Source organism: Pipra filicauda, unplaced genomic scaffold (genome assembly GCF_003945595.2).
Source record: "Pipra filicauda isolate LSUMZ 115617 unplaced genomic scaffold, ASM394559v2 scaffold488_size445888_pilon, whole genome shotgun sequence".
NCBI classification, from domain to species: Eukaryota; Metazoa; Chordata; class Aves; order Passeriformes; family Pipridae; genus Pipra; species Pipra filicauda.
This window is the reverse complement of record NW_024104629.1, coordinates 84,417-106,136: the sequence shown is the minus strand read 5'-3', so window position 1 is coordinate 106,136 and position 21,720 is coordinate 84,417. Positions and strand designations below refer to the sequence as shown.

The 21,720-nt window shown below is 49.9% G+C and overlaps 1 protein-coding gene across 15 annotated transcripts in view; it reads right to left on the bottom strand.

Moving 5' to 3' along the window:
- Positions 1-21,720, bottom strand: part of NCAM1 (neural cell adhesion molecule 1) — an 88,850-nt gene that overhangs the window by 11,357 nt on the left and 55,773 nt on the right. For 6 of the 15 annotated variants that reach the window (XM_027737020.2, XM_027737024.2, XM_039386497.1 and 3 more), the window contains 7 exons: positions 19,255-19,405; positions 18,182-18,366; positions 17,747-17,843; positions 16,881-17,051; positions 15,850-15,981; positions 2,639-2,763; positions 1,303-1,483 (listed from right to left, as the gene is read on the bottom strand). In XM_027737020.2, the coding sequence (XP_027592821.1) occupies positions 1,303-1,483; positions 2,639-2,763; positions 15,850-15,981; positions 16,881-17,051; positions 17,747-17,843; positions 18,182-18,366; positions 19,255-19,405 (1,042 nt within the window). Of the gene's footprint in view, positions 1-1,302; positions 1,484-2,638; positions 2,764-7,643; positions 7,647-14,804; positions 14,820-15,849; positions 15,982-16,880; positions 17,052-17,746; positions 17,844-18,181; positions 18,367-19,254; positions 19,406-21,720 lie in introns of all 15 variants that reach the window. The other 9 variants (XM_027737019.2, XM_027737023.2, XM_027737026.2 and 6 more) reach the window with 3 other exon arrangements.

Sequence of the window (21,720 nt, the reverse complement as noted above, 5' to 3'; positions counted from 1 at the left end):
GCTTAATGAGTTACTGAGGGTTCTTCCACCCAAAACTCCAGCCTTGTTCAAACGGCCCCCCCAGCCTCTCTCTGGCCCTGTTTCCCTCCTCCTCCTCCCTACCACGCACGCTGCCCAAGCCCAGCCCAGCTGGGTCACTCATTTGTATGCTTAACAATCATCCTGTGCCTTAACCAGGGATTTCAGCCTCCACACTGCACAAGGTCTCAGCTGTTCCCTTCAGCCAGGCAGGGAGGGGGCAAAGGAGGGGGCAGAGCAAGGGCTGAGTTCTCAGGGCAAGGGAAAGAAAACAGTTGTTCTGAAGAAAAAAACACGAGACTGAGTTCATCTGGAAGATGGAATGGAATCAAATCGTTCCCCTCAGCGTGGACTGTCAGCACCAACCCTGGCAGGAACTCTGGCTGTGCAGTGAGGACCTGGCTCAGGAGATCTTTAAAACTCCCCTGCCTTTAACCGGCACAACTTTCATGTACAGGTAGCCCAGCAATTCCATCCTGAGGTTTTGGTTGCTTTGTGTGGGTTTCTCCCACTCATTTTTTTTTTTCAGATGTCCTCGTGTAGAGAAGAAATTCTGACTGGCCTTTCCACACCTTGCAAACTGCTCAGTTCCTGCAGCCCAGCTGATAGTTCTGCTTGGTTTTCACAGCAATTGACCTTAAACCTCACTTTTTAAGCACACTAATGAGTAAAGTCTGTCTGAAACAAGAGCTTCCAGCAGCATTCTAATAATTTGTTTTAGTGACTTTTTCCTAATTCCCTCCCCAACATTAAGCAGGTGCTGTTTGAAAATTACTGTAATTTGATCATTTGATCTCCATTTCATTTAATAAAGAGATTTTCACTGTCTCCTTTCCCAACCACTGGCAAACCTCCTTATGCCTTTATTCCTCCAAAGGCTGAGCTGGATGGACAAACAAGCAGTAAAAGCAAGCCCAGAGCAGATCTGGGGGGGGAACCTGCGTTGTGATTGCAGATTGCCCCACAGATAGAAAGAGTTTAAAACGGGACCCCCACTTTCTGAGCCCAGAGAAAGTCTCATCTGGCAAATCCTGACCCACAGAAAGCCAACACTCCCTGGGAACAGTGAGGCAGGGGGTTGTCAGGAGCACTCCCTGCTGTACATACTGGAACACGGAGCACAGGTATGTACACTCAGGCCAGAACTAAGCTTTGGATGGGGAACCAACCGTGATCGATGGGCTGGAAGCAAGCGAGTCTCAGGGTTACTCAGGCACATTAAAGGAGGCAGCACCGGTGCATTAATTGGAAGCAGAAAACAACAAAAAGCTGTGCCGGGCGTACCTGGGATGACAGTGGGCTGGGCAGACGTCCTGAAGGCGTAGTGGGCGGGTTTGGACTTGCCCTGCTGGTTCTCTGCCACCACATAGACCTCGTAGTCGGCGTTCCAGTCCAGGGACTTCAGCATCACGTGGTCGCTGCCCGACGGGAGCCTGATCTCCGGCTTCCACTCCGAGGAATGCTTCTGCAGGGCAGGGACAGGCAGGAGACACAGCCCCGGGTCAGCAGCCAGCCTGCACAGCTCTCAGGGGGCTGGGCATGGGGACAGGAGGCTGCAGCACCAGCAGGCAGCCCTCAGCTAGGGCACAGCATCACATCTGTGTTCCTCAGCTAGGGCACAGCATCACATCTGTGTCCCTCAGCTATGGCACAGCATCACATCTGTGTCCCTCAGCTAGGGCACAGCATCACATCTGTGTCCCTCAGCTAGGGCACAGCATCACATCTGTGTCCCTCAGCTATGGCACAGCATCACATCTGTGTCCCTCAGCTAGGGCACAGCATCACATCTGTGTCCCTCAGCTAGGGCAGAGCATCACATCTGTGTCCCTCAGCTAGGGCACAGCATCACATCTGTGTCCCTCAGCCAGGGCACAGCATCACATCTGTGTCCCTCAGCCAGGGCAGAGCATCACATCTGTGTCCCTCAGCTAGGGCACAGCATCACATCTGTGTCCCATCAGTCCACACAAACAGCTCCCAGGGGGCTCAGAGGATGGTCCCAGACTCCTCCCAGTGGTGCCCAGTGGCCATAAACCAGAGCACAAGTTTCACCTCAACATGAGGAAGAACTTCTTTCCCTGGAGGGGGGCAGAGCCTGGAAGAGCTGCCCAGGGAGGGCGTGGAGTCTCCCTCTCTGGAGACATTCCAAACCCACCTGGATGTGTTCCTGTGCCACCTGCTCCAGGTGACCCTGCCTCGGACTGGATGATCTCCAGAGGTCCCTTCCAACCCCAGCTATTCTGTGAAAACATCCTCTCTAAGTGGAAAGGATGAGACCAAAACAGCCTCTTTCCTGCCCAGAATCCTGGTTTCTGAATTACCACACCCAAAGAAAATCCCTCATTTCCTCCTCTCATCTTTGCCCCATCATTAGACCACTTTCAGGGGGGTAAAAGCTGCAGCTTCTCCACCTCACAAAGCACTTTAAGAGTGTTCTTACCTATCTTAGCACGTCAAATTTAAATCATTTGAGTGCCACAGATTTACCTCTTAACACAGCTCTGGCCTGATTGACCACCCCCATTCCATTCCCAGCCCGGCCTGGCCTAGCAGATCCCAGCTTTAGGGCTGTGTGCCTGCCCAGGGGGCAGGGGACAGGCGGGGGGGTCATACTCACAGCTTTGTACTTGATCAGGTAGTGTCTGATGGGGGAGCCGCCGTCGTCCTGCTTGATGACGTTCACTTTGATGGAGTTCCCATCCTCTCCTATGTGCCCTTCCAGCTTGGGAGCGCTGGGTTCCCCTGGAACAAGGGGGGGATTTAGGTTGGTTTGTTAAAAAAAAAAAAACCATTGGGGGAAAAAGTGCTCAAAACTCAGAGGAATAGTTCATTACCCTGAGGGCATCAGAGCCATCCTGACCCCGACACTCTGTGTGTCTGGGGCACAAATATCTGCCAGAGCCAAGGATTCCCTGCACTGGGCAGTTTGTTTCACCAGCACAAGTTCCCATTTTTGTGGGTGCTGGAAGCAGAGGCTGAGTGACAAAGGCCCCCCCCCTCCCCAGGAATATCCTGGAGCCATGACCAGATACATCCTCTCTACTTCTGCTGCAAAACCTGATGTGGAACACCCCGAAAACACCAAGGTGGGGGATGTGGTAACCAGGCTGCTCCTGTGGGACGTGGATCTAAAGAGCATCACTGAAAAGGGACGTTATTCCTGAACACACACTCCCAGATACACCAAAGTGAGGTGAAATACAGCTCACAAATGATCCAGCTCTCAAGGTATCCCACAGGGAACGACACCAGAACTCTGCAACAGTGAGATCTGCGACCTCAGGAGGAGCAAATGAGATCCAAATTGGATGCTGAAGTAACATTTGTGACTTTTTTTAAAGCTCAGCCTGCTGCTGAGAATAAAACTTTTTTAAAAGACTTCTTTCTATTCAATACTACTAAAAGTGAAAGGAAATAATAAGCCAGTTGTACTAAGATCAACCCAAAACCCATCCTCAATTCTAAATCTGTTCTGTCTGGATTTGTATTCAGCTCCTAATGGAAAGCACATGCATTTCTGACTGGTCAGAGAAAAGTTAATCTTCCAATATAATTCAGAAGTTGATCTTCATCAGTAATCTGAAACCCTTCCCCCTCCCCATTCCTGGCCAAAGAAAGGATTTGAGCACATTTTGTTTGGTGAAACATCAATGAGAAAACTGCGAGACCTGGACTGACACAGTAATTTAAGATTAATTCCATTTTCTTGCACACTCTCACATGCTCTAACATCCCAGCTGCTCCCAGAAGGCAATTACCACCCATGGATACCCCCATGTGAGACACACACAATTGTGTTTCACAACACAGCAACTTCTGTTAAAGATGTACAGAGGCAATGCTCCCTTTTCCCAGGTTTTATTTTGCTTTTCCAAACCCTTGCTCTGCCTATGCCCCCCTTACAAGGCTCCCCCATAGAAGCTGGACACTCCAGAGCTGGATTCCACCCTGGGACACATCAGATTAACCAAGCAATTATATATTTTTTTTCTTTCCTCAATCCTAAAAGAAAAACATCACCACAAAGTTACAGGTTTTGACCACTGAGTTAAGAAGCTACTCTGCAACAACACTGATTATTCACCAGTAATTAAACAAACCCAAATGTCTAGGTTTTTTTTACACAAGAAACCAGCTCCCAGTAACAACTGGGAACAATTCCTGGCCACTGAGCCTGGGCTGAGCCATTCCTGAGCAGCAATTCTGCAGGTGTGAGCAATGGGTCACTGCCAGCTGGGCAGGGCAGGATCAGCATCTCCTCGGGGCTCTTTGCCACCCTCACCTCAGGGAGATAATGAGCAATAAGTAAAGAGAATCTGGAGTGATAAGGGAACACTGTACTTACAGAATTTGACCTTTTATCTAACACAGGATAGATCTTTTTTTCCGGTGACTGAGCACCAAGACTAAGAGGAACATCCTTTGAAAAGATGCTCGTTCTTGATTTTAAATGTCAGAGATGCTGCTGCTCTTTATACACAGCCATTCCCATGATTAATTACCTTCTCTGCTGAACCTTTTCTTCACTTTGAATTGCCTGATTTCTAACTCCTGATTCCTTCCTTCCCCAATACCTAAATTCCCTTCTGCCCTGAGAAACTATTCTGTTCAAAGAGGAGAACACTGAGCACTCCTCAGGGCTGACACCCAGCAGGAGGAGCAGTGCAAGCCCTGCTGAAAATACCTCAGCTTTCTCTCCATAATTACATGGCATTTCATTTCCCTTAAGCAAGTGGATGTAATCCAGATACAACGGGGCTGTAAAATGAAAACTGGGTTAGTGTGTCAAACAAAGGAGGAAGAAGTTTAGTGGGAAGAGTTTAGTCCAGCAGAATCAGCAGCCCCGTGATGAGTGAAGATGTCAGTAGCTGAAGAGAGAAGGCTGTCACCAGCAGGTTAGAGAAGCAGCTCATGCTCACAGACATGCATCCTCCCTCCAGCCCGGGGCTGAAAGGCAAAGAGCATTACAGGGGGGGCCTCATGCCTGGGGAGCTCCCACTCACACCCAGCTCGCTGGGCACGTTGCAGAAATCTGCCCCTTCCACCCTCCTCAGGGGCATTTTCCAGCCTTAACATTCCACAGAATGTGGGGTCCTTGAGGAATCCCCCTGGGGCTCAGTGAGAGCCACCAGCTCCAGACACGCCAGACTTCCTCTGGATCCTCATTTTCCAAACATCTGCTTCAAACTCCCTCTGCTGCAGGAGCAGGGATGCAGGACCCTGTGCTTCCACACTGCTGGGGGATCCAGCCTGAGCCCAACTTCACCCACAGGACACTCTCCAGGACAAAAGCAATCCAAATAGTGCTTCAACCTGTGGGAGAAGCCAAGAGATGTGCCCTCCTTTGACTCTGAGAAAGGAGCCCTCCAGTGCTTGGCTGTGCTGAGGAAGCAGGACTGTCCCTCCAGGAGGGGTCAGCGATGCTGGCACTGCCCTGGCAGGGCACACATCCCGAGGGAAGCTCAGACAGCCCTTCCCTGGGCTCCAGAGGTAACTCAGAATGAATCTCATCTGTACATGAAATCAGGACTTTCCTGCAGGCTCCCAAAGGCTGAATCACTCCCTGCTGGCTCCCACACATGGTGTGAGGCGAGCTGAGGACAGTGCTCTTACGCTTCCAAATGGGTTTTTATCCACTCCTGCTAAGCCATCAGCACCAATAATCTCCTGCTGCAGGGCAGCAGTAAAGGGCTCCTGGTACCCTTGCACTGTTCAGTTTACATTCAGTGCTTCCTTGACCTACTACCAGCCTGATGGAGTTGGGTTTCAGCAGCTGGTTTTATTATTATTCCTTGGTTTTCAGAGGGTGCCACAAGCACCAGGAGTGCAGGAAAACTTCAGGTGGGGGGAGAATATGAAAAAAATCAGCACAAACTTCTCCCTGGTCCCCGGGCACTCAGTGTGTGCTGGACCCCAGAAGTGACAGCAGTGCAGGCGAGACACCTTTTATCACACCTCTCCTCTGCCCACCTGGGAAAGCAGCTCAAACTGGCCACCAGACACTGCAGCACTATTTAGGCTGAGCTTAAATCCTCGTCCAGCTGGCACCAAGGAAAGATCCTGCATCCTTGCTGTGCTTAGAGAGTACAAACTGCTGTTGAGGGTAATTTCTGCCACACAGGAACAAGGAAGGAGCTGATTTCTGCAATCTCTGACCATTGTGTAAACAGGAGTAGATTGTGACCTGAGGAGTCACAACTGGAAAGAGACACCAGGGAAAGTCTCCACGAGTGGTAAATACAGAGAAAGAACAGCTCAGGAGGTTTCAGAATGCACACAAGAGAAGCAAAACACCAACAGTCAAAAAGAAGGAACAAAAAACATGCAAAAACGAGACAACCAAGTCTTCAACCCTCCTGGAGTCCAACCAGAGAGGGCAGAGACCCAGGGAAGAGGGGTTTCCTCTGTGCATGCAGTCATGTGGGAAGGTTACTGGTGTTAGTTCTGTTTTCCTGGCAAACCCCAGCCTAAATCCTTTCCTGGATTGTCCAAGACAATAAGGTGAGCTCAGAATTCACAGGTTGAAAAAAAAGCCAATTGCTTCCTGGTTTTCACAGTCCCTTGTTGAGCTGGGGCAGCAGAAGAGTTTCCCTCCCTCCTCCCCTTCAGGTTATGCAGGGCATGAAGCAAAGTTGTAAAAATCCCAACGCTGCAGGAACTGTTGTCACTGCCACACACTTCACTTGGAGGCTGATTCCAGCTCCAGAAGCTGCAGGGGTCAGTCATTTGCTTCTTGATTTCATGGAGATCAGCAGCTACTGTGACATGAATTTGGGTTAAATCCTTGCCAGGCTCCCAGATACTCCAGGGGTGGAGCAGCAAGAAAGATGCAACAGCACCTCTGATGGAAACTGTGTGAGGTGGAGCTCCCATCATGAACTCTGGGTGGGCTATTTTACAGTATATATACTACAGATGGCATTATATCTATATTATAGTGTATATATACAGTATTTTATAGCAGAGCTCCCATTCCAGCTGTGCTAAAGTTTGACTCACAATAGAAAAGATTATGTCTTAAATCTCAATGTGACATATATTCCCAATAACTAGATCTCAGAGACAGAGAATTAGGATTCTTTTGGAAGGCTGCTAAGCATGTGCAGTGTGAATGTGTGTGTATATATACATATTCATACATATATATATATATATATACACACCTCCATAAATGTGTGTTGTACAGGGGCAAAATGCTGCTAAAGCCACAGGAGAGGTGGTGTTGCCACAACTCCCCATCAAATACCAGCCTGTGGTTGGTACCCTGAGGGGCAAAGGGATTCTGGCCACTGGTGTTCATTCCAGAGAGTGTTCCAGAACCTTCCTGGGCAGCTCCTTGCTGGACTCTGACAGTGAAGAAGCAAATGACCGAGCCAGGGGATTTTTGCCTTGTTTTTTTTTTTTGTTTTCCCTCCAGGCTTTTTCCAAGCTCAGTGCAGGAGACTGAGGTGGAGTTAATGCAGAAGTTGAGTCCTTCACATGCAGACAAAGTGATGAGCAACTTCTCCAAAGGGGCTCGTGGGAGGATTTGTGGAGTGACGGAATTTGGAGCTCCCCGGTCGGCGACCAGAGGGGAGTCCTCACCCCAAATCTAGGCAACCAATCAGAACAAAGTGTTTTACCTTCTGTTCACCAGCGAGGACGACATCAGCAGCACCATGCAAGCCACATGACAAAGTCACATGATACGCACGCACATGATTTGGTTGAAAGGAAAGTGGAGGAGGTCACATGGAAAATACAAAAAAATTAAAAAACTGATGTAAACAATGGGCAAGGGAAAAAAATCAACAACAGAATTACAGACTAAATAAAATAGGAGCAAAATTAAATTAGCCAGTATACATCAGAAACACTGGGGAGACAGTAAAACCGCCTGGAAAATAAGAATATTAAACCACAGAAAGCACTGGGTTATGACCTGGGTTAGGCACAGCTGCGTCACTGCTTAGTGATACCACGTCAGAGAACAAAAGGAGCAAAAATTATTGCAGAGTGTGTGCCAGAAATGCTGGAGGAATCCACAAGACTGTTGGGAAGAAAAAGGGAATATTGTTACTCAGACACAGCCGAGGTGGAAGGGGCAGAACCGGCCCAAGGGAGGACAAACCTTGGCATCCCACACTGAGGTGTCCTCCCCTCTGCAGGACAAGGGGCTTCCTAAATAACAACAACAACTGTAAGAGAGAAAAACCTGCTGGGTGTGAACGTTTCCAAGGCCAGAGCTTTCCATCAAGGAGCTGCAACTGGAATGTGGTCAGTGAGAGCCTGCACCGGGTGCCCCAGCTCTGCCCCCCCCGTGGGCTCCACTGGGGCTCTGGGTGTGCAGGGGGGGTTCTGGCAGTGGGGACAGGGATGAAGAGCTCTGCTCTGGAAACAAATGACCGAGCTGGCCCACGGGAGACAGCAAGGGCTGGAAAAGATGAGGGAATGTGCAGTGTGTGACAGGGGAATGGCACAACATCAGGTGTCACAGCGGAGCACACGCCAAGTCCACGCTCCACTTCCCTTCCTAAATTACTCTCTCCTTTATAACTTGCATTTTTCATGCTCATCCCTCTGTCTCACCTTAATGAGGCGACTTCACAGTGCTCTGGTACTTCCCTGTTAATGTGATGTATAGAGAATTAAACCCTTAATCTTTCGGGTGCTTGTTCCCTGACAAGATTAAGGACACGCCATTACCAGGGAAAAAACTGATGGTACAAAATGTAAAATCCATTTGTTACAACAAAGCTCTCAATCTGTTCTCTGCAGTTATAAATACAGCCTCACACAGCTCTGGGCAGGGGCATCATGAAGGAGGGAAGTTTACTGGGCTGGAAAGGCAAAGAGTGTCTTCTGGTCATGAGGAAACACGAGCTTTCAAAACAGGCAAGAGAGGCTGCCTGTCAGATCACCTCCCCAGGAGAGAAGGCTTCAGTTAAAGCTGAAGGGCAAAATCAGCAGCACAAATATCATACAATGGTTTGGCTTGGCAGGGACCTTAAAGATCACCCAATTCCAACCCCCTTCCACTAGACCAGGTTGCTCCAAGCCCCATCTAGGCTGGCCTTGAGCCACAAGCAGAAGCTTCTGAGACACAGAAGCCACTTGGAAATGGTGTGTTCAGTTCAGAACCCTGCAGTCATCCCCTGCCATGGGTGGGAGTCAGGCAGGCAGAGCACAGACTGCCAGGGGAACGGGGCCCTGGGACACCCAGAGCTCTGCTCAGGGGCTCTAATTCTGGGAGTCTCAGAACACAAGGGCTGCCAGTCTCTCTCAGAGCCACTGGGCCAAGGAACCTGGTCCAGTGTCATTTCTAGCTCCTGTTATCAGCAGGGCTCGTTAGAGCCACGGAGCAGTGCCCAGCTGAGCTGCAGAGCATAGTTTTTGAAAAGCACCAAGAGGAGAGATGCAGTTGGGTCTGTTCTGTGAAAATGCTTCTCCCTCAGTCCCCAGCTAACCACACCTTCCATCAGAGCTGGCCCTGACCAGGGAATTGCTGGGGAGAAAGGGAGCTCAGCACTGTCTGCCTGCAGGCACTGCAGTGGCAGCTCCTGGATTCCAGCTGCACACAGGCAGTGGCACAGAAAAGAAACATCTGAACTTCCTGGTAAATCTGGAAGGGGTGGGAGGGAAAGGAAAAAGAAAAGGAGTGTGAAAGACAAATGAATCAATGGACACCTGTTATCAAACTTTCACTTTTTAGGTAAACATGAGTGTTTGTCTTCTTACAGCAAATACTCAGTGGACAGGCCCATTTCTTGGGGAGATAAATTCCAAAGCAAGAGTCCCCAGCTCCTTGGGGTGCTTTTCCCAGGCCTGCATTGGCTGGATGAACTGTGAAAGGTAACACAGACTTTACAGGAAAAACCCACTCAGTTTTCCACCTGAATGTCTCTTGCTCAGTGTCCTCCACCTCCCTCATCCTGCAAATTGAACCTCTTGGCCAGTACCTACTAAATAAGACAGAAGTTTCTAGAGATTCTGGAAAACCAGGAGACTGGGGAGAAGAAACATTCATGTTAGTACCTCATCTGAAAAATAATCCACTTTTTCAAGTGCAAGGCAAACCAGATTCCTCAGTGGAGAGAGCTGCAAGAAAAACTTCATTACTGCCACTGGTACAGAACTACTTATTGGAGCAACCTCAGAGGATTAATTCCAAGGAGATACATATTCCTTAACCTCTTAACACGACTATAGACATCTCCCATATGCTACTGATCACATCAAGGCAAAAACTCACTAAAGCCAGTGAAGAAACTCTTCAGCTTCATTAGGCTTCAATTCCTGACTTCATGGTGCCACCCAGCAACTCTCATTTTCTAATTGCTCTTGGTTTCATTCACTGAAGCCCCGAGGTCAGGGCAGGGTAAAACACAAGATCATTCAGCAGCAGCAGCAGTAATTAAATGATGCAAAGTTATAAGAGCATCAGCCCTGTGCCAGTGCTCTTTTTGTGCTGCTGAATATCACATCTTGCTGTGCTGCAGAACAGCCCAGCATACAAATGTGGCTGCTCTTTGCTCAGACTGAGTCTGCACACAAACAACAGGGACAGGGCAGAGCTGCCTCTGGCCAGGAGAAAAAGCTGAACTTCAGTGTGGGGGAAAATGGAAACTTGTGTCCTTACAAACCCCACCTCCCTCCTCCTCCACACACAGCCCCCTGACCCCAGACCAAAATCAAGGGTGGAAAATGTTTATCACAAATCAGCCCTCGGTCTCTTTTCTGGGTGAAGATTCTTTTTAGGGAACAAAATGTTCTGCAAAACTTTAACCCATCGTTTTCCCTCCAAGGGAAGCCCACACATGAACAGAGCCTCTGCCTCCTAAGGAATAAAGGATTATTACAGGCTCTGCCCTTCGCCCTCTCCTCCCCATCCTCCAGGTGTGATGAGAATTAAAAAGTCTCCTCAGCAATTCAGAACCCCCAGCACTCCAGTGCATCAGGAACTGGGGTTTGGCACTTTGGACAAATAAAATATCCTGCAAGAAGGAACTCGTTGGCTGTGGCCACTGGCAGATAAAGGACATGGGTTAGACGACAGAATGTGCCAGTCATAAATGTAGCAATAATTATGGGGGATTAATTCCTTTTACTGGCCATACCATCCATCCCAACCCCCAGAACAATCACACACATCATGCTTTTAGTATTTTCCATTTAGAAGCAACGACCCATTTCTGACCCACTGCAGGTCTCCAGCCTGGAGATCACATTCCAGAAACACAGACATTTGGTTATTGCAAACCAAAGGAGAGGCATTTGGCCTTGCAGGAATGATTAGCTGCTCAAAACACACGGATGCACCATGAAAACCTGCCTCTTCCTTAAGGGGTTTTTTATTTCTCTCACTATTTTATTGCAGGTATTTGCTTGGCTTTTCTATGGACATGTGAGCGACTGCAAATCTCCTCCAGGCAGGGATTAAAGTCACCCATGTGACACAGCCACTCAGTCCCAGGCAGGGGTGGCCCTGGAGTCTGAGCAGGCCAAAGCAGACACTTCAAAATGGTTATTTTGGGTACAAATCAACTCATGCAACTTTTTCAGCTGGTTTTCCTTGGACTACCCAGATCCAGCCTCACCACGAATGGCTGCCAAGACAGCAAGGGATGGGCAAGAACTGAGGGAATCTGAACCCAGGCCCCTCTCAGGTAGGATTTCTTGGGAAGTTTACACCTCTTTTAAGGCAAGCAGGGCACTGGTGGTAAGACGGGGCAAAGCTCCCTCTCTCCTCTAAGATATTCTACCTCCTCATTTGCATCTCTTTCAGCATCCAACACCCATACTTTTAATATCAGCTCTACCTCCCTGGATTCAAAGAGAACAGAGCAAGGCAGGGCAGCAAGAACACCCTTCAGTCCACATCCCTTTGTGCAAAGGCAGCTTTAACACCAAAATCACTGATGGGGAACGCCAAAGGCAAATACTCCTTTTGGAAATGATAATTTCTATTTCTTTTCCCCACCTCCACCCCCCTCTGTGTTCCTTCTAAACCTTCCACTTCCATTATTTAGCACATGCTTGGAGGGCTGAGAGGAGGAGGAGGCAGAGTGGCCCCATGCTGGGATCTCCCCATGCTCACACCACACACTGTTGGTTAACAGGCCCCGGGATGAGGCAATACAGCACTTTAATGCCCTCTCCCAAGGGCTGCAGCACCACAAGCAGCACTCCAGAGCACGGGCAGCACTGCCCAGCACTGCCCAGCTACTCACTCGGTGCCTCTGGGCTTTGGGATTCAGCAGCAGGACTTGTTGCTATGGAAACGTGGAGGATGGACAGGACACGTCAAGGTGAAACCCGTGGAAATCAAGGGGAAGGGGCAGGGGGGACAGAAAGGAGAGAGAGGAGCTTTGGTGAGAGTGAGAATGACCTGAATCCCCATGGCAGGGCTGTGCTACCTCAAGAGGCTGCAAAAACTGTGCCCTGCTGCTGCTTTCCAGTCCCCCCTCCACAGGGAAAGGACTTCCCTGTTCCTTCCCACCTCCATGCACTGCATCCAGGGAACATGCAGAGAGCAGGAAAAGGGACTAACAGCCCTGAAAGTGGGAGCACCTCGGGAAATGAGTGAGTTCTGAGAGAAGCTGCCAGCCTGCACTGTCCAGGCTGCACCAGGAAATACAGGGACTGCCAGGACAGGACAAGGAATGTCCTTGCTCCCAAAAGCCCTGGGAAGAACACAGCAGGAGAGACACAAGCTGTGGGAGGGATTTCTCAACTATTGCACATAAAATCTTCTGGTTTTAAAGAATTATCACTGCCCTGCCTCCAAGACCCCAAGAACCATCAGTGACAGAGAGGGGTAAATCAGGCACCTTGAGGGGCTGGGGAGCAGCCCCATGGAGAGAGAGCTGGGGGGAAAAAGAAGAGAAGAGCAGGAAAAAACACCCAAGGATGTTAGGAAACCCCCCAGGGATGTTAGGCAGACTGCAGCACACCCAGTGAGAAGATCATGCAGAGCACAGTGGACCAAAGGCAGCCCTTACTCACTCTCTGCTAAACGGGAGGTGGGTGCAGCAGGACTCGCTGGGGAAAGAGAAAGGCAGGTGAGGAGGGGAGGGGATTCCTGGGAAAAACTGCCCAAAGGGAGAATGGGAAGGGATTTGGAGTCTGGGGGTTATTCTGGGGTTGGTTTGTTGGGTTGGGGGTTTGTACATGGAGCTGTTTGGGTGTCAAACCCAGCGCTCCCAGGGATCCCAGCAGGGGCTGTGCCTGGAGGAGCAGAACAGAATTTGCAAATGAAAAATAGAGTTCAGCCCACAAAGAAGGGAGAAGAGCTGGAACTTACCCTACAGGGGAGCAGAGCTGGGGGCTATGGACTGGCAGCCTGCTGCCACATTAAAAACCACCAAAAGACTCCCCAACAACTGTGCTTTAATGCTCCTCAGAGCCACACACCTGTCCCCAGGTGATGGACATGAGGCTTGGCAGGCAGATCTGACGGTGGGGCTGAAACAAAGCTTTTAATGGTCTTTTTCCTCGCTTCTTAATTGGATTTTTCCCCCTTTTCCTGCAGTCCTGATGTGCACACCCCAGCCCTGATCTCCCCTGGCTCTCACTGCTGTGTTGGACTCTCCCCAGACCCTGGGCGCTGTAACACTCTCCATGATTACCTTCAGAGAAGGGATATAATTACTTCTGCTGCAATTAACAGGCTCCACACAATTGCAGGCCCCAGACTGCACATATGTTGTGGAAATGTCTCCCAGGTGACTCTCTAACTGCTGCAATTTGCAATTGTCTGTCCATCTGTCCCTTCATTCATCCACCCTGACTACCAACCCAGCCATCCTCTCACTGCTCCACTGTGTCCAAGCTTTTGTATAAAACAGTCTGGAAGGAAAAACAGCACAGGTGTGATTTAAACACGGGAATTTGGGTTAAAAATAAAAATGATTTCCTGGTTCTTTTACTTCGGCTTCAGAAATCTCAAAGGATGTGACAGCAGCTTCCCCAAGCTTGTCCATGGGATCTTGGGAATAACAGCAAGGACACATTAATAAAGAGAATAATGCTCTCTGAGATGAAGAGGTTTCTTTTGGCTCCATTGATTAGCTGTGATTGGAACAGCACAAAGCTATGGAGCACCCAGTGTTTCACTGACAATTAAACACATCCATCACATTTCTGACTCACTTTGCATTGGGAAGGGGGAAACATGCTTTTTGTTTTTCATTTAGTATGAGGTTTATTTAAGTACACAATCTACACAAGTGCTGGAAGACTGTCCAAAGACTACTAATGGTAAAAATTACTGGTGAGAAGAGGCAAAAAAAGGGGAATTTTTTCTCTTGAAGTTTTTGCTTTCAAAATTGTGAAGATATTAAAAATTTAGAAGTTTTTGGTTGGCTCTTAATTGGTCTAAACCAGACTTAAAGTTTACCTAAAACTTCTTCCTCTTCGGTTTCCCTGGATTATCTGTATTTTATTAAAATTTAATGATTTTAATGGATTCATAAATATGAAGCCTTCCACTACTCCAGTCTGTAGTCAATACACTATCTATTATTATTATTCGACAATCACTATGTTAAATATTTCAGTTGCATGCTTTACACTAAAGACAAATATGTTAAGCCCTAATTCTGTTCTAAAAAAGAGCAGCATCACCCAGAGCAGGGTGACTATTCTAGAGTCAGTCTTGTTAGGAAATGGACACTACCAGTTACTCCATTTCTAAAGACCCTGAGAGGAAAAAGACACTAAATTAAAAGCTAATGTTCTGTATGTTAGAGGAACAAAAAAAAATAAAAAAATAAAAGAGTGAAAGAAATGCAGAGAGCACTTACGTGGGTGAGGGATGCCTGCAGTTTATCCATGGATGGAACACAGACCAAAAAAATAAAAAGACAAGAGATAGACACACAAAAAAAATGTAGAAGATGTGAGAAGAGGAGACAGAGAACAGGGAGCTGGAAAATCAAAATCCCACAGGTGTCCTGCCCCACACTGCTCTGCCCAGCAGCTCTGGGGAGGCACAAGTTGGCAGACAAAAACCAAGACCATGCACAGCCCAGGGGCCTCCAAACATGCACCTGATGGGCTGGGAACTGCTCTGAGTTCAGAGTGGCTTCAGAAGAGCTGCAGAACGGGACAGAGGTCTGGGTGTGATGGTGGGAAGAAGAACAGGCTGAAGATCAGGATGCAGGGGAATGGGAAGGAAGAACCACAGAACCACCACCTCTCCCCTGCCTGCTTTTGTCACATCTCCCCAGCCCACTCTGCTCCTTTTCTTTCTCTCCTTCCCATCTTGAATAACTCTGATTTTGAATTCCTGCCACCTTCATTCTTGGCTGGAACAGGAGGGACAGTGTTGGGCCACAGTCTGTGCCTGGACTGGAAGATGGCCCAGTACAGCACAGCAGAGGCTGTGGAATCCCCTCGTGGATGGGCACCTTAAAGCAGGGATGTGCAGAAAAGGGAACCCCCCTCCCTCCCCAGCTCATGGCCTCGATGTGCTGAACATCTTCACTTCTGATCTGCAAAGGAAACCTGCCCTGTGCCAGTGCCATCAAATTCTCCAGGACCAACACCCTCCTCAACTGCTTTTCCTTATTTAAATCGCCCCTTACACAGTCCCTTCTCTTTGGCAACACCAAGTCCATTCTGGCAGCCCAGGGCACCAACCAGTGCAGGTAAAACAGCTCCTCTGCCTCCTCCCTCCCAGGGTGATTTGTAATGAGCCACCAAACCCACCACGACCCAAAGCCACCCCGAGAACACGGGGTGCAGCCAGGCCTGCGAGACAAGGAGGTGTCATTCCATGCATGGCAGAGATTCCCTGGAAAGACTGAAGGTGAGCAGAGGGGCAGGGCAGGGCTGGCTTTCACTTACGGACTGGCTGTGTCTTGAACTCGGAGGGCAGGCTGAGCTCCCCCACGCCCTTGCCGTTGACAGCAGACAGCCTCACCGAGTAGGTGGTCTCAGGCTTCAGGCCAGTGATGGTGATGGTGCCCTCCACGTTGGCTGGGGCAGAAACAAGGGAAGGAAAGCAAAGAAAAGCTCAAGGGTCGTGGTGATAACAAGAAAGAAATAAGCTCTATTTTTCCTGCACAGACACGAGGGAGGAAAGAGAGGAATAAACGTGACTCTGTGTGATCCCATCACTCCAGAGGGGACCTAACAGAAGAATTTCAGTTCCAGGCATGATTGGTGGAGGAAGATTCAGCTCTGGAATAGAAGTTTCCTTTTCATAGTCACAACATCACAGAATATGCTGTGTTGGAAGGGACCCACAAGGATCACAGAGTCCAACTCCAAAGTGAATGGCCCACACAGAGATTGAATCCACAACCTTGGCATTATTAGCACCAGCCTCTAACGAACTGAGATAATCTCTAGTCCTCCCAAATCAGAATGAGTTTGGTTTATTTGACTTACAGATCCATTTGAAGCAGTGTGCAGTGCTATGGGTTTAACAAGATGGGGTGTAACGGGAGGCAGCTTTGCTGCTGGAATAGGAGGGTTTATTTTCCAAGGCCAACTGAGGGGCTTGAAAAGTCTTCTGTGGGAAGCACACAGACACTCCCCAGCCAGCAAGTGAACACTCATCTGATTCCAAGCACAGGGCTCCTCACCTCCTTCAGGGAGGATGGTGTGAACAAGGAAGGGCTGCAGAGATGAGCACAGTGCTGCCCACCCCCTCTGTGCCCTGCCACACAGGTACAGCCCTCAGCACACTCAGCTCCCAGGGAAAACACAACCTGTCACTGCACAGCAAATGTTTAAGAACTATTTTTGGGCCTTATAACTACAGGAGGTGGAAGTGCAAAGCTGTGGAACCCTCCTCTGTGGCTGTTCCCTAAAGGACAGTCGGGCTGGGGAGGTTCAGGAGGGGGAGGTACCACCTGGTTGTGTTGTCCTACCTTCTTTTGCATCATACAACCTGGAATGCCACTCTCCCTCGCCCAGGGCCCTCCACTCTGCCTTGTACTTGAGGATGGGAACCCCACCAGTGGCTTCAGGCTCATCAAACTCCACCTGGGCAGTGCTGGAATAGGGCTCCACTCTGTCGATGGACGGGGAGGACGGAGTGTCTGCGGGAGAAGGGAAGAGAACAGAGACACAGGAGGGATCAGGCAAAAAAAGCAGCAAACTGGGGACATCAATGACACCCTTGGCATGGCTTCACAAAGGAGAGGAGGAGGTTGGGCCTGAGGCTCCCTTTGGAGCAGCTTTTAAGAAGGCTAATTAGTGCAGAGACCTTCATCTTGCCTCCTCTCTGTGAGGCTGGAGACTCACAGTCCCTTCTCTAATTGAGGACAACCAGAGCAGTGTAACAAAAGTACCCTGGATGCTCTCCTGTCCCTACAGTCCTTCCATGGGGCACTGCAATACAGAGCTTGATCTCAGAGACCCTCCCAGGGTGTGCTGCAGTCAGACATGGCCCCTTGGGCTGGGTCAGCTCTGGGGTTTGTATTGTGCACTCCCTGTACCACCAGGGGTATTTTGCTGATTTGGGGGAGCCCCTGTGCACACACATGCAATGTCTGTCAGAAATCACAGATCACAGCTCTGTCAAGGTGTGCTGGAAGCACAGGAAAGAATGAGACCCTCCAGAAACAAGGAAACAGAGATACTGAGCACGTACAGCACAGAATGTGGAACAGCCTCCCTGAAAGCAGAAGCTGGCTCTCCTGCTGAACACAAACTACAACAGAAGGGCCACTCTGTCACCTCAGTTCAACGCCCCACACGCTTCATTCCCTGCTCTCCTGCCTGGGATGCTCACCTGCCTGCACCAGGATGAACTCGGAGGACTCCTGGCCGATGCGGTTCACGGCAGTGCAGTTGTAGTTCCCAAAGTCGTTCTCCGAGTCTGGGGTCACCTGTGGGAGGAATGAAGGCTCATGCTCGGATCAGAACCCCCTTCTCACTCTGCCAAAGCACTCCTTTAACTGGAGGGACCCTACAGCAAAGTCCAGGTGTTGGCACTCCCAGGGCTGTCCACGGGGGAGAACTGCAGTGGGCAAAACCCAAAGGCAGGGAGGGGGTTGTGTCCTGTATTACCTGATTTTCTCAGCAGGGATGTGCCACAAACATCACACAACTTCATTGCTACCAACAGGGTGCCCTTGCAAAAGACTTAACCCCTTCAGCATCAGGAACATCAATTATCTGAGCCTCCCTGGCTGCACATGCCTCCTTCCCCCCTGGCTTTCCTCACCTCCAGGTAACTTGCTGAGGGAGTGTTGTAGATCTTGATGTTGCTGTAGTTGGAGCTGGGGAGCAGCTGCCCGTCCCGGAACCAGGAGATGACAGCACTGGGGTAGGCAAACACCTCACAGGTGATGTTCACTTGGTTTCCCTCCCAGGTGTACACAGCCACGGGGCCCTGGAGCTTGGGGGCATCTGCAAGACAGACGTTTGTGAAGGCAATTGGAGCCAATCTCCTAAAGCAGCCCAGGCAGCCTCACTCTAAGGATCCCTTGGCTGGGGTCCACTTCAGTGTGGGAAAGGGAATCTAACACAGGAAATGGGAACTGTCCTCTCCGAGTGTCTTGTGCTGAAGGACATAAGGAGGAGACCTGCTCCATCCCAAAGCTGCTCCTGTGCAGAGTGGGAGGAGCAGACAGCACGATGCACCCAGGAAATGGTAATGGAGACAGATCAGATCCAGCTACAACTCCAACTCCAACTGCTGCATTGAAGAGGAGAGACACTGCTGTCCTGAACGTGGAAAGGATCTTTCCTTCTTCCCTTCTGGACTTTTATTGGAGGGAAAAGAGATTTGACCCAATGAAAATACTGCTTTATCATAGGAGAAATAATTAGGATTGTGTATATAATGCATTATAATATTTATTTGTGTGATTATTGTAATATAATTCCCTTCCCCCCATATTAAATCTTGTGGTTTGCCTGGAAAACCCCTCTCACACTGAAGTGAGTTGTGGGAGGGGGGCTTGGACTCGGAAATTGGATTTTTAGGAGTCTCAAACCACAACAGAAATTACGCCAGGAAGTTTTTCTAGGGAAGAACTCTGCTGCACCCAGCAAATGGGACTGCAGCAGATCCATGGTCCATACCCTTCCCAATGTGCACAGAGCAGCCCAGCTGCAGACAGGCACCCAACAATGTCTCCAGCTCAATGTGTTCAGGCTGAGCTGCCTCCCACACCCTCAAACTCCACATCAGGCACGTCCTGAGCCGGAGGCACCTCGGTGTCACCACGGGGAAAGGGAACCCAAACGCTGCCCCCTGCCAACCCCCTCCCCAGCCCAGGCTCTGCTCCTTACACTGCACTTCCAGGTACATGGCCTGGGAGTCCTGGCCGATGGTGTTGCTGGCAGTGCACACGTACTCCCCCGCGTCCGTGTACTGGATCTCCTTCAGCGTCAGCGACGACACCCGCGCGTGGCTGCGCACGATGATCCGCCCGTCCAGGGTCTGCAGGGAGGGAAAACCCGTCAGGGGCTGAGCCCCGACCCGGGGCTGCACACTACAGGGGTGCCAACAAGGGCAGCTCTAGCTCACGCCAACCCTGCTGGGCTCAGGGCTTGGGAGGGGGGCACCCGAGGCCGGAGGGCGCAGGGAGGCACTTCCAAAACAGCGGGGAGGTTCCTGGTCACACGGGGCCAACCAACTGCAGTGACTCAGAGCACTCAGGAGAAGGGGGAAAAATGAGATGAAGGACCAGAGTATCAGGTGCTACTACGAAGATCTGAGGGCAACCAAAGTCAGGCTCCTCCCCAGAATGAGAACTGCAGAGATCCGGCTCTGGTTGGAAGTTTTTGTCAGCGTGGAAGGAAATAAAGGAAACCTCCCCAGTGGCTACTGTGCTTCCCCTCAGAGAATTCAGCCCTTCCTGCTCTCTCACCAACACTGGGTTTATTTCAGTGTCCTTGCAATGGCATTAATAAGAACAGATCCAGAATTCAGAGTAGAGTCACGCAAAAAGAAAGCTCAGAACTTCCACCTGAACATGGCACAAGAACAGAGAAAAGTGCAGAGGGGCACAGGAAGAGAGATGAGGGCAAGAAAACTACAAGACCCTTGTAGAGACAGCCCTGCTTCAAGGCCTTGTGGTGCTTCAAGAAAATTCTAGAACAACCTCCCACATGCAAGAAAGTGTGGAGATGTCACTGATGGAGAGACCAGGAATGTAAAATCCAGGCCACCATCTGCTCCAAGGGACTGTGCCCACCCATCCCATCCCACACCAGGCTGGGCTTGTTTCCCCTCCAGTTTGGGACCAAACCCAAGTGCTCTGTTAATACACTCAAGGCCACTCAAACCCTCTCTCCACCCTCGTGCTCCAGTTTGGAAGCTTTAAAGCACCAACTGTCTCATCCGCTCTCCAAAGTGGCACAAGGGAATAAATCTGGTCCCATCCTGGCTGTGTCTGCTGCTGCAGCCTCCACTCCTCCTGCAATTCATACTCCAAGAGCATCTGCTTTCTTGGAAGGTACAGGACAAGCACTAAGATTATGCTTTAAAAAGCCCTGAGGATTTTAAACAGCCAAGTGCCCTGAGCTGGAGCACAAAGCACAGCTCTGGTGTCTCAGGTGTTCAGAAGCCCTGGGCCTGAAACCTCTTTATGTGCTGAGTTTGTGGTCTCTGACAAAGCTTCTACGAGCAAATGTGATTTTTCCCTCTGTTAGTTCTAACATCAGCCCATTTGAGCCAGTCCAATCTCACGTGCACAAAACCAGGATCCCTCGATGACACAAAACCAATTATAGGTGGTTTTTTTTTCCTTTCTTCTACCCTGCACACAGGTCTCCTGCAATCCCTGACCAGTGCCACAAACTCCATCCTTCTGACTTGTGATTTGACTCCCAAACCCACTTCTGAAACCAAAATATTGCAAAAGGTAATTTTACATCCAAGTGTCACCTGCCTTTTCCCCACTTCCTCAAGGTCTAACACAGACAGAGTGCCAGGGACAACTGCACAAGGAATGCAACTGGTTCTGAAGATGAAGCTCTGTCTCTTAATGCAAAAGGCACAGGAAAAGAAAAAGAAAGATGGGGGGAAATACCCTAAAGAAGAGAAAAACATCTACCCAAGAAAGCACACGACTAGTTCTCTTTATTCCTGTTTCAGCCCATCAGATGCCAACAACTCCTGGCTGCTGGAGACAGGACAGGTAGAAACTTGTGAGCCAGATACAGACATTTGTAATCCTTTACCTTGTCTCCTTGATTTCAAGGATTTTGGATTACAAAGTGCTTCCTAGAAATGGGGAGACCCCCTCAGGGACACAGGCAGGAGCTTCTGCCCCAGCAGAGCAGGGTGGGAGGGGTCTCTGCAGTGCCAACCACTGCAGCTCCTCCTGAGATTCACAAGGTGTTTCTCCCCAGATTGTGCCCATCCCTGGGGCACAGTCACTGTGGGCACAGCCTGCCCAGAGCTCAATACCCCAGAGCCAAAGGGGAAGAGGAGAGGCAAATAAAATGCTGTTATCCCCCTGCCCTCCACCTTCTGGAGTTTTCAGTCCTTCCACAAACAAGGATCCCTGACTTAATTCCACACAGTCCTACCTCCTCCTCCCCCACTTCCCACCACCACAGAACACCTGGAAATCCTGCCCACAGGTACAAATTGCAGTGAAGGAAGATGAGGGGTCTCTCCTGGCTCTGTGCTTGCCCTGCCCTAACCCAACCCTTCAATATTTGCAGGGCTGCCCTGACTCCCAGTGCAGCACCAGCTGTGGTGGGACTGGGGCTGTGCTGCTGTGACTCCCTCACCTCACCTTCCTC